This window comes from Syngnathus floridae, chromosome 1, assembly GCF_059516105.1.
Source record: "Syngnathus floridae isolate MCC-2025c chromosome 1, RoL_Sflo_1.0, whole genome shotgun sequence".
Classification (NCBI taxonomy): domain Eukaryota; kingdom Metazoa; phylum Chordata; class Actinopteri; order Syngnathiformes; family Syngnathidae; genus Syngnathus; species Syngnathus floridae.
The window spans coordinates 11403626-11421831 of NC_142413.1; the positions used below are offsets into that span (position 1 = coordinate 11403626).

Below are 18206 nucleotides of genomic sequence, written 5' to 3' on the forward strand. Positions count from 1 at the left end.
ATGCTTTACTTTTTTTTACCACAGCATTTTTGAGATATTTAAATTTTTGTTTGACTGCTTATTATTATTATTATTATTATTATTATTATTATTATTATTATTATTATTGTTGAAATTTGATGTCCGAGAGAAAACTCAAGGGCAAATTTGAAATCGGAGAAAAAAATTGAGATAACTTTACTTACAACTCAGATTAAAACATTTTGTAAACATTTGTTGACCACTGCTGTCGATAATTGCAATTAAGTTTAATGACAAATGAGAAGGGCTACGCTAACCATGATAATTTACCAAATCAATAAAACACACTACCTTTTGATTATAAGTGCAGCAAATGAGCTGCTAATTGCTAATGTTTGCGGTATACTCCAAGTCTTGGACTTCAATGTACAAGATGTGTGCACTATATAAAATATTAAAAGTATTGAAGAAAGCGAATCCTATTATGACATTGCAAAAATCATAAAATCCTCTAAAATAATTTGATTTAAATGATTCAAACCAAGCGTCAGTCTAGATAGACTCAATGCTTGCGTGCAAATAGATGTTCCAAAATTAAAAATCAAAACACATTTAATCCCCTGTAGAACTGAGCTGCAACGACGTAGAACACAGGTTTTTGGGGCAACTTTTCAGGCTAACTTAATTTTCCCCAAAATGTTGTTCATTTTGTAAGTAATGTTACCTTTTGGGGGGGCTTTCCAATTTTGAAGTATCTTGCATTCATGTGCCCCTTGATATTAGAGAAACGAAGGACATGCATACTGTTGGTCGTCATAGTGAAAGGAAAGAGAGCGTGACGTGAATCAGCCCCACGAGTCTGATCCTTTGACGTCGGCAGCTCAACACAAGCGGTTTAATCCTGCCCTCACCACGTCTATAACAAAGCATTCACACAACTCCATGTTGCTCTCTGAACCAAAATCACTTATCGTGCAGCCGCACAATTTGGACTGCGTGTCTCAAGCAGCAAAGCCTCTCGGGGTGAGACTGGCTCGAACATCGGTTTGTCTTCCACTCTGATCTGGATTTCAGGGTTGTCTTGATGTGAGCCAGGGTGTGACTATTTTCACCTGGGTATGTACCAAGGAGAGGATCTGTGCAAGCATTCATTGACCTACTTAGTGCAACAAGCCACCTCCACCCACACTGGATCAGTCTTTCCCCTCCCTCCTCTCCATCACGAACAATTCTCTCAGTGTGGTGTCCTTTTCTGTTTGCCTGATGGATGTCGCATACCCTGCTGTCTATAAATACATTCAATATCCCAGCACCCTGCTTATTTTCCTGGCTCCTTATTGTATTTCAGAATCAATAATACATATCTATATTTCCATCTAGTTAGTTAGGAATCGCAATTCCATATCGAATGGTCGGCGTAGGCAGGTTTTAGACTGATGAATGAAAACAAGAAGAGATTTATAGCGCCTCGTCAGGTCACAGCGGCAGGCCGACGCTATTACTGGTGATGGATGTGTGTTACGTCAAGACAGAAGCACTGATCTGTCCATGTCAGACCTGGCTGGACACAATTTATAGCCTTAATCTGGTTGTGGTGTGCTGATGAACCACGCAAGTGTGGATGTGTGCGTACACTATAGAATTATATATGAGGCTCAGAATTATCACCAATGCTGTTAATTTCCCACGAACCTACAGATGATTACAAATCAGAATTTATTGACTTGCAACTTATCCATCATGATTATGATTCTAAAATATTGACAAACTGCCAGACATCTCCTAATGTTCTTAGTATTTGTCCTTTAAAAAAAAATCAAAAATATACAGTATCTACAGTAAAATGTGAAAATGGTGATCCTAAATACAACCCAGTTTTGTATTCCCACTTTTCTGTGGAGCCACAATATGGCCGTTCAGCAAATAAAAATCCTGTTTAATTCAAAATTTGACAAGGTTATAAATAACTTTAGAATTCAGCCAATCAAGTACATACAAATTCCATCAGTGCCCGAGATAGAATAGATCTTGTCTGCTTTGAATACATTTGCATGCAGAGAGGGAAAAAAGTCATTTAGTGGTTTCATCCTGAGTTTCTGCTTCACTGACTTTTGCTGTCTGTTCGTTCTATGAAAAGACTGAAGGACGTATTGGTGTGTAAACTTGTTCAATGGCGTTCATCAATTACTGTTTCTCCTCAGTGGCTTAATGGGTTAATGATGAGGAGGAGCAGGGGAAGACTGGGGGAGTGAGAGAGAGCGTTAAAGGGGTTGAAAAGAAAACCTTGATGTCTGTGTGTTTGTGCGTGTGTGTGTGCGTTTGAGGTGGCGACCTTCAGACGCACAAAGACGGAGCATTTGTTAGGGCGTGTGCCACTTGTGCAGTACATCTGTGACTGGCTGGTCATTTTGCAAAATGTTAGTTTCCTATTTGAAATGTGATTGGGGCCTTGCTCCTACCCCGTCTAGTCTAGTCTAATCTAGTCTGAATAGGCTTTAACAATAAAACGTGCAATTCAACAAGGCCATGCACGTTACCATTTATGAAGATACTATATTGCACACGTGAAGCTATCCTTCCTCGTCTCTTACTAGCCTCTCCACCATGCTGGGCAGATTTCAATGGACACACACACATGCACGCGCACACACACAATAAACTGGTCTGCAGGTAGTGTCTTGCGAGGACATCAGCAATCCTACGCTGGCATAAAATTGGATCTGAATATTTTCCCTCTATTTCTGCACTCTTGCTGAATTTCAGCTCGCATCAGCAACAAAGTCTGAGCGCTGTTGGCGCACGCACGGATGATACACACAACCACTATGACTGCTGCTTGATATGGAAATGGTCTCCATAGCAACACCCCCCTTTTCTGTTCACAAGCAGGTCCACAGAGGGTGTGGGGAGATACCAAACAACTATAGCTCTTGTCTCGCGTTCTCTTCTGACTAAAAATAATTAAAGAGGAAGGAAGCCTCTGCTGTGCAATGTGCGCAACACATACAAAAGTAGCCTCTGGGCTGTGTGACCATCACAGCACACCACAAATATTTTCTTGTGGTAGGAGAGGGAAAGCGACTGTACCTTAAGGTGAGGTGTGGGTTATTTGCCTGCAGGCGTAGAATTATGGACTTTAGTTAGAAATAGCATAAAATTGAGTGAGTTTTGATGCCAATAATCTGTCCAGCCCAAAGGGCATACTGCACACATGTAGTTCTCCAAAAAAATCATCTCCTATCTTGTCCCCTTTGTCTGCGAAAGCTATAATGTGCAGGTTGACTAAATGTGTATGATGCAAATCTTACTAAATATCGCTTTAATGAAGCTGCAATAGGGCTGAAATCAGGGACTTGCAAAAGCATAGACCTATTAGTGTGCCAGCAAACATCCTTTCCAAAACACAAGAGTATAATTTTATAACCCATTTGGCTCTTACTCCAGAAATAATCTTTAGGATATCAGCCAATGACTGACTTAGTCTTTGTCTTTGCCTGAGGGTGTCTAAGATGTGTCCTTTGTGAGTTAATGCCAGAGTTCTTCAAAATTACTGTACTCTCTCATACACGTTTATTGTTTTACAGGCTGATGCGCCCTGTGCACGTTCACACTGACATTTTTCTCTTCCCTCTGTCTGCGTTGCAGCTGACATTATCTCAACAGTGGAGTTTAACTCATCGGGGGAGCTGTTGGCCACCGGGGACAAAGGAGGCAGAGTGGTTGTCTTCCAGAGAGAGCAGGAGGTAGGAAGCAACACGGATCATTGTGGTACTTGGATACACCTTGACAGCAATGTCTGAAATTGAAGATGCTGATATTAAACATACACAAATTGCTTGTAAAGAATGTCAAATAATCAGCGCAGTTCAAATAATACAAATTCATTTCAACAAGACTGTATGTTAATCCCAAACAGGAAACTTTTGAAAAAGGGAACGCGAAAAACATACTGATCAAGTCAACCATTGATGACATCAAGCTGCTTAGCATTATTAACAACAAAGAACAATTACAAACAAATACATACCTCTTATTTGTTTGCGTCAATCTCATTAGATTGTGCAGTTGATAGTTTTTGGTATCTAGATCTGCATGAATCTTATATCACAAAGAGGTTTTGCTGTTTGCAGTTTGATCAAGTGCTAATTGATCATTGCAAAATGTCGTTTTGGTAGTCAGCTGAAATCTACAGAAAAAAAGGTCTATCTAATTTTGTCACGGAACCCATGGAGCAGGGCGACCAAGTGTCGCTTGGACCAGGGTTTACTGACGAAAACCAATTAGCAGACTCGATGAAGTGACATAACTTATCAACAAAACCAACAACAGGACTGACCGACAAAGACATGCAACAAAAAGACCTGACGACATTAACAATGACCCGAAAGGGGAGTGACACGCAGACAGGACTTAAATATGAGACAGGTAACGAGAGGCAGGTGACTGTGATCAGTATATCGATTGTGAGTTGACACAGGAAGGGAGGGGCGAGTACACAGACGGGCAGAAACCATGACAACCTACATATAATACAACCGGGGACGAGTCGTGACAAATTTTTTATTATATTATTTTTTTCAACTTTGCAGAGTAAAAGTCAGCCCCAGCGTCGAGGGGAGTACAACGTTTACAGCACGTTCCAGAGCCACGAGCCCGAGTTTGACTACCTGAAGAGTTTGGAGATAGAGGAGAAGATCAACAAGATCAAATGGCTTCCGCAGCAGAACGCCGCCTACTTTCTGCTCTCAACTAATGGTCAGTCATTGATTCTGACATTCCAGTCAAAACAAAAAGGGTTGGTGACACTAATGTCACAGAAATTATCTCACCTGCTGGTGTGAAGGTGTTTGTGTTCCACTCGGTCAAGCGCGTGCCACCGACAGAAGGCTTTAAATTGAGAGTTTCATGCATGACTACAGCAGTGCACTGAGACACGCGCACATATCAAAGCATATCATCTTTGCACTTGCGCCTCAACATCAGTGGAGGAGACATCTTGCAGATTGCGGCCGTCATGCATGGTTGCTACGGAAGCGCTGATGGAGGGTGGAGCAGATGGCGGAGGGTCCTGCGGCGATAGCACTGACACAATATACACGACGGATATTGAAAAAAAAAAAAAAAACAGGGACAACCTGACTGCTGCGCTGCCACCATCTTCCTCACTGGACCGAGAAGATGAGATGTAGCTGATGTTTGGAATGCAAAATTGGAATGCGCCCAGATGGCTGTTTTAGGGCGGGGGATGTCGTCAACTTGTAGATTGCTATCAGTGACATCACATTCCACGCCACCATTCATCATCCTGCACTACTGCCAGATTGGATGCCCCAACCCCCGCACATTCGTCTTGGATACAAGATTGACTGTATCGTGAGATCTTGTGATTTGATGCAATTTTTTTTTTCATTTCTCAGATAAAACAGTGAAACTGTGGAAAATCAGTGAACGAGACAAACGGCCAGAGGGCTACAACCTTAAGGATGACGATGGGCGCATCAGAGACCCATCCACCATCACGTCACTACGAGTAAGCACGTGCGAGAAGATCTAAACGCTCACCTGTTTGTTTGTTTGTTTGTTTTTTTAGTTGACATTTCTACATTCCGGTTAATCCACTCTTTCTACATCTACATCAAAATGTCAAAGAATTAAAAACAAATTATATTGGGTAATTTGATCCATTTGCCACATTATTGTGTTTCTTTGATGATCTAGCTTTTGTGGTACCATGATGGACGAGTGGTTCGCACAATTACCCTGCAGTTGTGACCGTTTGGGTTCGGATCTTGGCTCTGAGTGGAGTTTGCATGTTCTCTCTGTGCTTGCAGGGGGGTTCTTTGTGTACTCTTGACTCCCTGTCATATTCTTATAACATCTAATCTTATCCCTACTTTTTAATTTTACACTTTACCTTTTTCTGGTCACAGACAGTGAAAAGACAAGAAATGAATGATCGATATGTGCATTGAGGAAGACCATGGAGGAATCATCTTTTCACTCACCGCTCTTGTAATCTCCCCTGCTGCCTTTCTCATCATGAGAGGGAACTCACGTAGGACAGTGTGTGTCATCGTAGATTAGTGCTGTGTCTGTACCTCTTTGTCTGGCTTGCGAGGGGATCATAGAGGACAGGCTGCGACTGTGGAAATCTTGTTTGCATGTGCAGAGGCATTGGTGGTAGAGTGTAGCTGGAATTTCATACCATATATTTGGGAATTATGAGCATACACTGCTTAAAAATATACAAATATACTTCCAAGTGATGTGATGCTGTATTGAGCAAACTGCAAAATCGTGCATGTAGTCTTCTATGAGGAGGAAGTTTATTGAGAAGTGGTACGGGCCAGCTGAGCACAGTGTAAGGGTCAGCATGGGTTAATGTGGCCCACGTCTCTCTGGACAGCCAGTGAAAGACATGGAAATAAAGTGACGGCCGTGGAGATGTAGCAGCCCGCTGAGGTGGCGCGCCTCTCTGTCAGTGCTAGCGTCGGACAAGAGAAAAGGAGGGAAGAAGCTGTCGATTTGTTCTACCCGCTCGCTCCCCTACCCTCTTTCTTTGTTTGGGTTTTATCTGGCCAAGGGGGGCTGTCTTCACACATGGGCTGGGGAATCTTTGAAGCTTCAAAGCAGCAACTGTTTATATGCATAGTGTGTTTGTGTGTGTACAAAATATCTGTGATTGTGGTTGCACGAGCATTATTTTTCAGTTGTCATTCCTCAGCGGCACTTATTGACACCCTTCGGGTATCTCTCTCTTCTAACATTGTGCCCTTTACATCCTCGTACACACATAAATCATAGGAGATTATTATATTTGATAAATCTGATAGATCTGATAAATACAGTTCATCAAATAGTTGCCTCCAGTGCGTGCATGGCTCCCTGCCCGTCATTAAATGTCACATGCAAACACAAGTTTGGTGTTCATACACACACACACACACACGCTCACACACACACACTTGCACGCGTCGTCTGCAATTTGAAAAAGAAAAAAAAAAAACAGATCAGACCTCCAGCAAAGCTAGCTTCAGAGAACATGAACGATCAGTGATACTGACCACACGCGAGCCTTCATAACATGTCTTTTCCGTTATTTTTTTTGTTTCTCCATCTTTCCAGGTGCCGGTGCTGCAACCGATGGATCTGATGGTTGAAGCCACAGCCAGGCGAGTGTTCAGCAACGCCCACACCTACCACATCAACTCCATCTCTGTGAACTCTGACCTCCAGACGTTCATCTCCACCGATGACCTCCGAGTGAATCTGTGGAATCTGGAGATCACTGACCGCAGCTTCAGTATCCTCTTTGCTCACTAAATTTAGAATGCTGGCTTTCGTTCATCTTCGCAACTTAACACTATACAAAAGCTCTCGCTTAGCAATTGCAGTTCTTCCTTAGATCTTCCTTTTCAGACATTGTGGACATAAAACCAGCTAATATGGAGGAGCTAACTGAAGTGATCACCTCAGCAGAGTTTCATCCCCAACAGTGTCACACTTTTGCATACAGCAGCAGCAAAGGCTCAATAAGACTTTGCGACATGAGGCAAGCTGCACTCTGTGACAAGCACTGCAAATGTGAGTACCAGCAGCGAGATACAGTTCGCAAATTGGATTAAATACAATCATGCTGAATACACTAAGGCCTGACTTTAATTGTCAGGTATTTCGTTTGATATTTTATTACACGGCATATTTTTTTTCAAACACCTCTCAGGGAGCAATGCAATAGCTGAACGGATATGTGTTCACAATGTCAAGATAATCTGACATGAATTTGTTGTAATATTGTCATCCAATGCAGTGTTGTATAAATTGCGTGAATGCTTTCACCATCTAAGTGTTATTACATTTTTTTGTCCATTCATTGTTGGACATGCTTCTACTTCCACATTATCCATCCATTCACATAATTGTTGTTTCACCATATTCCAAACCATTCATGCCTACAGGCTCTTATTTTTCTCAGTTTTCCCAAAATCCAATATTCGCATGAAAAATTCCCCCCAAAAATTTGGGCTGTTCAACTAAAAGATTTGCATTGTTCCCATTTGAAATGTAAACACTCAGCTTATTCGGTTTACTTTTGGAACACTTTCCCACTGTCACCAAAATCAACATTTTCACAACCAAATGTTGACCAACCAAACGTTCCCTTTTCATTCCCAATGACACATTCAACAAAACAGATTCCCAACAACGTTCACATTTGAAATAGAAAATATTCAGCACATTTAGATTACCATGGTGTCAATTTTCAACATGCCAAAAACTTGGACTCCCCCTCCCAAAGAGGTGGTTGATAGGTGTAAAATCAAATCCTCTAGTGTTAGGGCAGAGAGGCAAAACAACAACAACCAATGCAGCCTCAATGGTCAAAAGAGTTTGTTTACTTTGAAGAGAGAATAACTCAAGACAAGAGAAACAAGCCCAATAACAAGAAAATGTCTGCTGGAAAGAATAGAAGAAGGAAAAAAACAGTGCAGGAATATACACAAACAATAAGCAAGGAGATAGAGACCACAGACTCATTAGAAGAACGTACAGTAGGGAATTGGTTGATTCAGCTAAGACACAGGAAATACTGTGTGAAATGAGTGAGACACATACATTATTGTGTGTGTGTGGCGTTATATTGTTGCAAGTTATTGTGTACTGCTAAATAAAAAGCTGGAAGCGAGTGGAGAAAAGCACGCACTCTGACAGTCCTTTTTTTCAGCTCGGCTTTGTGTGACTGACACGCAGCCGTTCCTCTGTTCAATATGCCACCACTGATAACCCATCAATGAATCCCAGTGTGTGTCTCCAACAATGGATGGCCAAGCCTCTGAGGCTTAACATCACATGCAAGCACCTAAATTGAATGAATAATGAATACATTGACATTTTAAGTGGGCGGAAGAATCAATAGCTTGAGAGGAACCACATTTGAGCCTTCGTGGACACACCTTATTGTCCAATCATGTCCGTCGTTTCCTCCGATGGATTGACTGGAGCATGCGTGAACTAACATGGCCTGGAATTGTGAGGATCATGGAGTGACTGTGCGCCACAAAGAGCATCCACACATGCACTGTAGGTGGGTCTTAGCCTCAGGCCAGGACTGGTAACATTGACCCTATGATAAAAATCCATATGTAGCCTCATGAATACCGTATTTCCATGCAATAATTTTCCAAGTATGGCAAATAAAAAAGCATATTAATCGTAATGTGCTCACGTTCATATACGCACAGCCGTAACTCACTGAAGTGAAATTAATCAGTGTTAGCCAAAAGATGAATGGAAGGATGAACAGAGGGAGAAGCAAATGCCAAAGATAGTGAGCCCCAGTACAGAAAGAAGGGGGGCCACCAGCCCCCTCCCTGCCAACTCCCCTGGAAGCCTATTATGTGCCCCTAGAGGGGGGCGCCGGGCGGAAGGGACGCACACACATGCATACAAACATGCATCACTGACACACGCGTAAATCCAGTGGGGCTCGAATGGTCCAACACTTAGACATTGATTTGTTTTTTCTTATTTTTATCCCCTTCTAAGCCCCCCTTCACCCGATCATTTTTCTATCTCTCACTCCACATCCTTCATTAGACTCCCCACTGGCACATCGTAGTATAAAGGGAGACGGGAGGTGGATCATAATGGTGGTGGTGGTGGTGGTGGTGGTGGGGGGTGGTTGTGGGGGTGTCAAGAAGAGAGAGGTGAGGAAACGTGGGAGTGCAAAAGAAGAGGAGGAAGAACAGCGAACAACAATAACTTGACAGCTCACAGTTGAATGTCTGGATCTCATCCCCTGCGTGCAGATGAGCTGCTGCCAGAATCAATATGAATCATAACCAATATTTACATCATGCTGACCCTTGGCTGTCTCCCTATGCACACACACACACACACACACACACACACACACACACACACACATGCACACATGCACACACACACGCGCGTACATAGTCTGAGGGGATGCAGCTGCTGCAGAATACCCCGGCATTGTTGTGCTCTTATTGTCAGCATCTGACTCCTACGCAGTGAAATCTCAATGTCTTCAATGTCAAATATTGGTTTTTTTTTTCCCTGGGTCTTGTTTAGACTTTGAGGAGCCGGAGGATCCCGCCACACGTTCCTTTTTCTCCGAAATCATCTCGTCCATCTCAGACGTGAAGTTCAGCCACAACGGCCGCTACTTGATGACGAGGGACTACCTCACTGTTAAGGTGTGGGACCTGCAAATGGAAAACAAGCCGCTTGAGACGTACCAGGTATGCATGCACACAACCATGTCAATATTGCAGTGAAATGCAATCACCACGTATTGATTTTGGGCCGATGGCTCAACATAATCCTGTTTCACTGTCATGCAATGACTGCACCATATTTAGCGATCAAGCCGGGAGTGTTTATTGAGCTGCCGTCCTGTGAGAAGACAGATAGCGATGCTACTGATTCAACCTAAAGGGCAAAACCTCCCACTGTGGCGGGTCACTTGGGTCACATCCACACTGCCTGATCAAGGAGAAGCTATCTGAGGGCAGATCATGATTGATCAGGTCTGCAGGGCTCCAGGGATGATTCAGTTCAATTCCCTTTCCACCTGCTGCCCCTATCGCCCTCCTCAACGGATATGTGGGGATTATTTGGAGTTGAGCATGTGGACTTGCAGTTTATGGGTGCTTGGTTGTCTTCTTGGGAAGCAGCGCTGTGAAAAAGTGTGGCTATAATTCAGCAAGTTGACGTGAACATAAAAACACATTGTAGGTTTTCAAGACTGACTCATTTACATTCACTAGGCTTTAAATTGAATTCCAGTTGGCTACATACTATAAGCTTTTGAAGTACTCATTGAAAACTGAACTTTCAATGTCTTTTGTTATTTTTTCCAGAACAGTGGAAACTTGTGGCCAAAAGTAAACTGACCAGCTGTTTTGTCCCTAGTGCCTTTTCAACCATCTAAATTGGTTAAAAGAAATTCAACACTGTCACTTGTGTTGTAAGTAATAAGACAGGGACAGTGAGCGAGAGAGGAGAGTAACAGTAGCATTACAAATAAAGGAAATGCACCTTCATGTGCATGTAGCCCAAAAAAAATAAAGCTATTTGACAGAGACATTTGACTGACCCAAATCTTTTTTACGCTCCCAATATCTTGAGTAAAAATCTTCAGTTGTGTTAGTGTGACAGGAGTTATGGCACATAGAACATTTCCAAGTCATCTGTAGTGAAACGGTAGATAGACATGCACGCCTTAAACAAATTTAAACTTACCGTATTTTCCGAACTATAAGTCGCACAGACTATAAGTCGCACCAGCTGTAAAATGCATAATAAAGAAGTAAAAAACATCTACAAGTCGCACCGGAGTATAAATCGTATTATAGAAGATGCAGTGCCCCATTTAAATTTTTGCTGGTTTCGTTCTATTTGCTCTTTCGCGCAACGCTAACCGGCTTGCTCTGGCGGCATTCAATAAATCAGCAAATTCCCTTTGGTGGTTGTCGTAACTGTGTCAAAGGCTGATCCTGCTGCTTGCTAGTATGAAGTATGAATGTATGAAGTATGAAGCAGGATTTCTTAGTAGGAAGTAGGGTTTCCCTTCAACTGCCATTTGCCGCACAAGTTAACAGATGACGAGTGGTGCTAACAGTGACCGTATGAACAGAATGGCTGTTCCGGTTATATCACACATCACCTGCGAGTACTGAATATCTTCAGTGTATGTATTCATATCAAGTGATATGGGAGTATGCTTTGATAGTGGAAAAATTAAAATTGTTGTGTTTATTTTCTAGGTTCATGACTACTTACGAGGCAAACTTTGCTCCCTTTATGAGAACGACTGCATCTTTGACAAATTTGAGTGTGTGTGGAATGGATCAGACAGGTGAGATTCCTTCCATGACTCATCCAAACATTCACCTCCCATCAGACTGAAAATCCCACTCACACTCTTCTCTCTCTCTTTCCTACTCAGCGTCATAATGACCGGCTCGTATAACAACTTCTTCCGAATGTTTGACCGTAACACTAAACGGGATGTCACGCTGGAAGCCTCCAGAGAGAACAGCAAACCGAGAGCCATTCTCAAGCCTCGCAAGGTACAAACGCCTTATGGACTCAAATGTGGATAACCCTAATATTTCTCAGTTCAACAAGCAAAATAACATATCATGGGAATTGCTGCCGTCTCGGAATCTATATTCATTTTTTTATTTGTTTAATTTGTTCTCTATTTGATATTTTTAATGGCAAATACAGTGATCCCTCGCCACTTTGCCCTTCACCTTTCGCAAATGCGCTACTTATATAAGTGACGGGAGAACGGCATTTGAATACACGCTGATAGCGCGGGGTGTGCCTCTGAGCAATGTGCGTCACTGTGGACATGATTGATTCAAGCGGAGGAGGCGACAGGCGGCCACACGCACCAACCGGTGCAGAAGGAGTAGGAACATGACAATATCACGTGTTTGTTCTTTTATTTACTGTAAATGTGCAATACATGCACAGAATAGTGTGGGAATGCTTAATAAGGGAATAAGAAAGGTTTATGAAAGGATTGGGGAGGGTTTAAAAAGCTTTGATATTGTGTACTGTACGACAATGCTAGAGGAGATTCATGCGCAACCGTGACTCACTTTGGTTTCGCTATGCATGATGTCCCCCGGGTTAGTGTAGGTTCTGAAGATGGACGATTTGCATTGCTTTGCAAGGTAAACTATACTCCTAATTAACCTACAATACACCCATTCCCTCTAGCGGCCAACAAGAAACACTATATGTTGGGAATTTCAATACGTTGATATTTAAATTAGTAAGTATACATATATCGTTTCTACTTTGCAGATTTTTGTTTTTCCTGGGTGGTTCCCGTTCACTGTATTTGATCCTGCTCTGTTTTGTATCAAATCATATTATGTCTGTGTGTATAGACCTTCAAACTACTCCTCCTCATTGGCTGTGCTCTCCAACAGGTGTGCGTGGGCGGCAAACGCCGAAAGGATGAGATTAGCGTGGACAGCTTAGACTTCAGCAAGAAGATCCTTCACACGACGTGGCACCCGCACGAGAACATCATTGCCGTAGCAGCCACCAATAACCTTTACATCTTCCAGGACAAGGTCAACTAAAGCATGCAGACACGTTGGGTGTGTTTATCGAAACAGAGGAGTCCTGATGTACACATCCAGCACCTCCCTGGAGCTTGTCGCTGCTAACCTGATTTGCGCTGAGAACGTGCAGCATCCTTCTGGAAGTGGACATACAGATCAGAAATCTTAACAGGGGTTTCCGATCATCTTACTTTATTTAGCCATGCGCGCTTGGACAAAAGGGAATCCTGCGCAACAAGATTACAGCTGCATGAGCAGCAAGATGTAGCAAGCAAGACCCTGGAGACAAAAGGTGGGGGAGCATGTGTGATGGTGACTCATTATAATGTAGCAAGAGCGCCCCTTCTCTATCAATCTGCTGTAGTGCAAGTGAGGGATCATTTGGGACAGCACAACCTGCTGCTTCAGATTCAAAGGGCAGGAGGAGAGACTGTTTTCTGCCCATGCGTGACACGTAGTCACTCTTTCTACTGTAGTCTGTGATGTGAATGAGGCTCTTTGTAATGGTTTTATTTAATACCAGTCGATGGGTGTGTTTAGCTGCTGTGGTGCCTTCTTTTGGTATGTGGGTGTTCAATGTAGAGGGCAAGGATCGGGTGGGGGTGGGTGGGGGGTTGAGGCAGGAGTGTAAATGTTGTGACCTAAAGGTTTGGTTGTCTTTCCCATCTGAACAAAAATTAATTTAAAGCAAAGCAATGTTTAAGGCAATGAGAATGATGACATCAGTGGCTTTAACACTATGCTGTGTACAATGTAAATACACAAACAAAATTGCTGGTAATGTGGGATCCGTTTACAAGTGACATGGGGAAAGCCACCTCATATCCCTGCTTAAAATTAAAGCACCGTTTTTGGAAAAATGGACAAAGAAAGACAAATTTGGAGTTTTCACTCCAAGTAGACATAATATGCATTTTTTTCATAAAGCAGTTCCCAGCTGACCAAATAACATCGACTTTAGTCAAAATACTGTAAGTCAAGACTTATAGCACACATTTTACCCCCTATTTTCTGTCTTGCTGAAATCAGGCTGTTTTTAAGTCAATTTACCTTATTATTGTATGTCCCCATTACAACAATTTACAATTGAAAAAGTGTTGCATGCGATAGGCAAAATCTGATGACATTTTTAATAATTGAACTTCGACAGACCGTCTCTGAAGCACTCTCTGAGATCATAGTTGCTTTCTCAAGTCATGTTTTTAATCTCGGATCGCTTGAATCTTGTCTATGCTTGTTGGTGGAGTGTGGTCTCACGTTGCAGGTTGGATTTTAGCACCTGCTGGAGGTTTTGTGTTAAGAGCCAGCGTCCAATGAGGTGAGAACGAAATCAAAAGGTCTAAGCAAAACTCTGTGAAATCAGGGAATTCATACTGTACATATGATTCCTTTCAACAAGACGACCTTGATTTGTGAAACTTTTATAGCTCAGAATGTAATACGAATGACCATGCAGTCTTTATGCTTACTGGACTTTTCTTTGATAAAAAACAAAAAACAAAACCGTAATAAACATGTGCAAGTTCAAACCAAACGTGTCATTATTTCTATCAAGCAGCATTTAGAGTGAGGGCGCCCCCACTTGGACAAAACGGTACATTATTTTTAATATCGCTCATAATGGGGGTGATTATCATAGTTTTTAGAATCCTTCAGAATTGTGCAAAAGTATTATATCATTGAAGTATGATTATATTTGGATATATAATCATTCTTGTGATAGAAAATATCTAACAAAATAAACTTCATTCTTTTAATTGCAAAAAGAAAACCGGTGTCCCTTTTTAGCTGGGGAATTTTGATAATATATTATCTAATCGTACTATTGACTTTACAAATAAATTGTATGGCATCTGCAAACGTTTAACAACATTTACTGACCAAAAAGGAGACCGTATTGCTGACACATAAGAGAATGGAGATTGTTACTATTTCCACACAACAATAAAGTGTTGTTTACTGGTTTTGAAATAGAAATACATACAATAAAAATGGACATGTAATTGATGTAGCGCAGACATAATTCTCAGTACTATGAGGTAAGTCACGTGAAATGCTCCCCATCACTGTGTGGGCTCCTTAATTGGCCCCATGAGATGCGCATCTATACCGCCTTTAGTCAGCTGGGAGCCCGAGCTGTCAATCAAACAGCATCTTTATAAGGTGCCACCCAAGCTGCGGAGTCGTGTCTTGGAATAAATCCACAGACAGACAGACGCTCCCCTGAGATCACAGACTAGCGATCAGTACAACATTCAGAAGGGGAAGTTGTTGTCCTGGCTTTAGTTTTCGTCATTTGAAACTATTTTCAACTCGTCTTGTTGGTTTTTTTTGGGGGGGGGAAAGATGAACAAACTGTCCGGAAACAATTCGACGGTGATGAACAGCTCCCTCAGCAAGTGGTCAGTCAACGATGGTGGTTCCTTCCAACATTTGGACCCTGGCGAACTGAGGGTTCTTGTGCCGGCGGTCCTGGGCATTATTTGCGTCTTGGGCTTGGCTTGCAATTTGACCGCCATGGCCATCTTGTTGTCCAGTGCCCACAAGGGCAAACTGTCCCTCATCAACTCGCTCATCTTCAACCTGATATTTGCTGACGGCCTGGTGCTGCTCTTCAGTGTGCCCTTCCGGGCCGCCTCCTATTCCAAGGCCAGCTGGACGCTGGGCTGGGTCGTGTGCAAGACGTCCGACTGGTTCCTCCACTCGTGCATGGCGGCCAAGAGCTTCTCGGTGGCCGTCATGGCCAAAGCCTGCTACCGCTATGTGTCCAACCCGACCAAGCAGGTGAGCATCCACCTGGGCTCCATCCTGGTGGTGCTGTTCTTCATCTGGCTGTCAGCTTGTGTGGTCCCCATCCCTCAGTGGCTTTTTGCCACGCTGCAACGGGGGCTCCACGGGCTCATGTGTGTGCTGTGGGTCCCCACTGAAGCATGGGAGTTCATGTCTGTGTACATAAAGGCTTACCCGTTGGGGGTCTACTGCGCCCCCCTAAGCTTTTCCCTCATATACTTCTGGAAGGCTTACGGCCAATGCCAGCGCCGCTCCAGTAAGACTCAGAACCTGCGCACACAGATCAGGTCCAGGAAGCTCACCTTGATGCTCTTCAATCTCACCGTGGCCACCGCCATCCTCTGGCTGCCGCAGTGGGTGGTGTGGATTTGGGAGCACCACTCGGCAGAGGGGGGATCGCAGAGCTTCGTCTCATCCCCTCCTCTTCTCATCGCCCTCTCGGCTCAGATGCTCACCTTGTCACTGTCGCTCGTCAACCCTCTCATCGTGCTCTCCCTCTCCGAAGAATTCCGGGAGGGCTACCGCGGGCTGTGGAGGCGCCTCACCCTGCGCAAGCAACTTCCTTCCAAGCCCAAACCCGGACCGCACAAACCCACCTCGCTCCAGTCGCCTTGTCCCAGACCAGAGATGTCCGGCCAGCAGAGAGACGAGAGGAGCCTTGAAACATCAAGCGCCCAGCCGGGAAGCAGCGGAGATGCCCAGCCTGAGCACGACACTGCTCGAGGAGGCGACGTCGACAAAGACGGCCTCGTCTTGCCCGACGTGGAACAGTTCTGGCATGAGAGAGAGTCCGGCTCACATTTGGATGAAAATGACCCGGTGCCGTGGGAGCATCAGGACCACCAGGAGAGAAATTAACTACCAGCGAATCCTCTGAATGATCTCGGCAACATTTATGTTCTCTTCATGAATTGGACTGCACTGCAAATTCACTGAGTTCTGTATAATCCTGTGCTCATCTTTTGGAGACAACTAAATGGAACATAGTAAGACATTGTTTATTGTTTGAAAAATGTAAACACAGACATAGTAGATATTAGCCCACAATCTTTCAATCCAGGTTCTGTTTAAACTCAACGTAGTTTTTTGCCACTTTCATGTGTCCAACGCCTTTCAAATATTCATTCAGGGCTTAACTGTACAATAGACATAGCATGTAATTTGCCTGCAATGAATGGTATTAGTAAAGTGCAGCTTTTTTGAAGTACATGCACAGAGAAACATGTTAGTTGGTTAGTTCTCTTGGATATTGCCTCGATTAGTTTCGTTTAAATGTCAGTACATTGCAATGCTTGTGGACGTCTGTGATTCCAGTCAGGGTATTTTTGCATTCATGTATGTGTAAGTCACCCATGTTTACAATAAAGTCATCCCTAATGAGTGAGTCTTATAGGTCATGTCTGTCAAACTTTAGATGACACTCGTCAGGTCATAAATCAGCAGACGATCCCCTGCTGACATCAATTTATTAAATATATTTCCATAAGGGCATCTCTAATTAGTGCTTTTAATTGGGGCTTTTCCTCTGAACTCAGATGGAGTCCGTTCAATGGACTCTGCTCCTCATTGATCTGCACATAGCTGATAGGTCAAGAGCTGTCACTCAAATCCATAAACAATATGAAAGAAAACTGTCTTGGGTTGTTTTCAAATTATGCTCCCAACAAACTGTTTTCCGCATGATTTGAAACGTTGGATGGAAAAGTTCACCCTGGATACGTATTTCTGTGGCCTCGCCTGCTTGTGACATTTCCCCTCTCATTAATCATTGATGTTGTGACCTTTCTTTGCCTGAAGCAAGTGCCTCAATGGGAGCAACTTAACTACAGTCTATAGGTAAGCCACCTTCGGTCCCTGGAGTGGAGACTTGGCCATAAAGACTGAGGGCAAGACAAAATGCTTTCAATGTTGGCCAGAATCCCTGATGTCCAACGGGTAATAATACAACAGTACAATTGGGATCCATATTCCAAGCGTCTGCAGCCCATTTGTTTATAATACAGGCCCAGATGTGAGGCTAATAATAGGTAAAGGAATGAATAAAACAATCAAGCTTTCATCAGAGAGAAAATGTTTTTCAAAAGGTTGAAATAATCAACATAGAAAGTGGCAAAAATGTAATTAGTTTGGTTGTCTCTTTACTTACCCCTGGCTGTGCCCCCTCCCCTGCTGCGAGAAAAGGGTGGGGTTGTTTCATCCCTCAGCCAATTATCATCTCTTATAAATGAATCACTGCAGGAAGTGACACGCTAGTCAGACTAATTGTGCTCAGCAGGAGAGGGCCATTGCGATTAAACTTGTCTGCTAATGCAGACAAGTGTCCTTCATATGTCGCATAGCTTC

At 43.2% G+C, this 18206-nt stretch overlaps 2 protein-coding genes and 1 long non-coding RNA gene across 4 annotated transcripts in view; 2 read left to right on the forward strand and 1 right to left on the reverse strand.

Annotated features, from left to right (window-relative positions):
- The window catches only part of LOC148404089 (serine/threonine-protein phosphatase 2A 55 kDa regulatory subunit B beta isoform), a 38787-nt gene extending 24186 nt beyond the window's left edge, over window positions 1-14601 (forward strand). For both annotated transcript variants that reach the window (XM_088372438.1, XM_088372444.1), the window contains exons 2-10: window positions 3607-3704; window positions 4551-4716; window positions 5379-5491; window positions 7087-7264; window positions 7381-7545; window positions 10057-10226; window positions 11754-11845; window positions 11936-12059; window positions 12936-14601. In XM_088372438.1, coding sequence (XP_088228564.1) covers window positions 3607-3704; window positions 4551-4716; window positions 5379-5491; window positions 7087-7264; window positions 7381-7545; window positions 10057-10226; window positions 11754-11845; window positions 11936-12059; window positions 12936-13091 — 1262 coding nt within the window. In that variant the 3' untranslated portion in view covers window positions 13092-14601. The remainder of the gene's footprint in view (window positions 1-3606; window positions 3705-4550; window positions 4717-5378; window positions 5492-7086; window positions 7265-7380; window positions 7546-10056; window positions 10227-11753; window positions 11846-11935; window positions 12060-12935) is intronic.
- Window positions 3509-4371, reverse strand: LOC148404090 (uncharacterized). The gene is made up of 2 exons (XR_015857836.1): window positions 3989-4371; window positions 3509-3757 (listed from the first exon to the last, which is right to left on the reverse strand). It is a non-coding gene; the product is annotated as an uncharacterized LOC148404090 (long non-coding RNA).
- Window positions 14602-15295: 694 nt separating the features above from the next.
- Window positions 15296-17211, forward strand: gpr151 (G protein-coupled receptor 151). Its single transcript, XM_088378264.1, has one exon. The coding sequence runs from the start codon at window positions 15420-15422 to the stop codon at window positions 16719-16721; it is 1302 nt and encodes a 433-aa protein (XP_088234390.1). The 5' UTR covers window positions 15296-15419; the 3' UTR covers window positions 16722-17211.
- The last annotated feature ends 995 nt before the right edge of the window (window positions 17212-18206 follow it).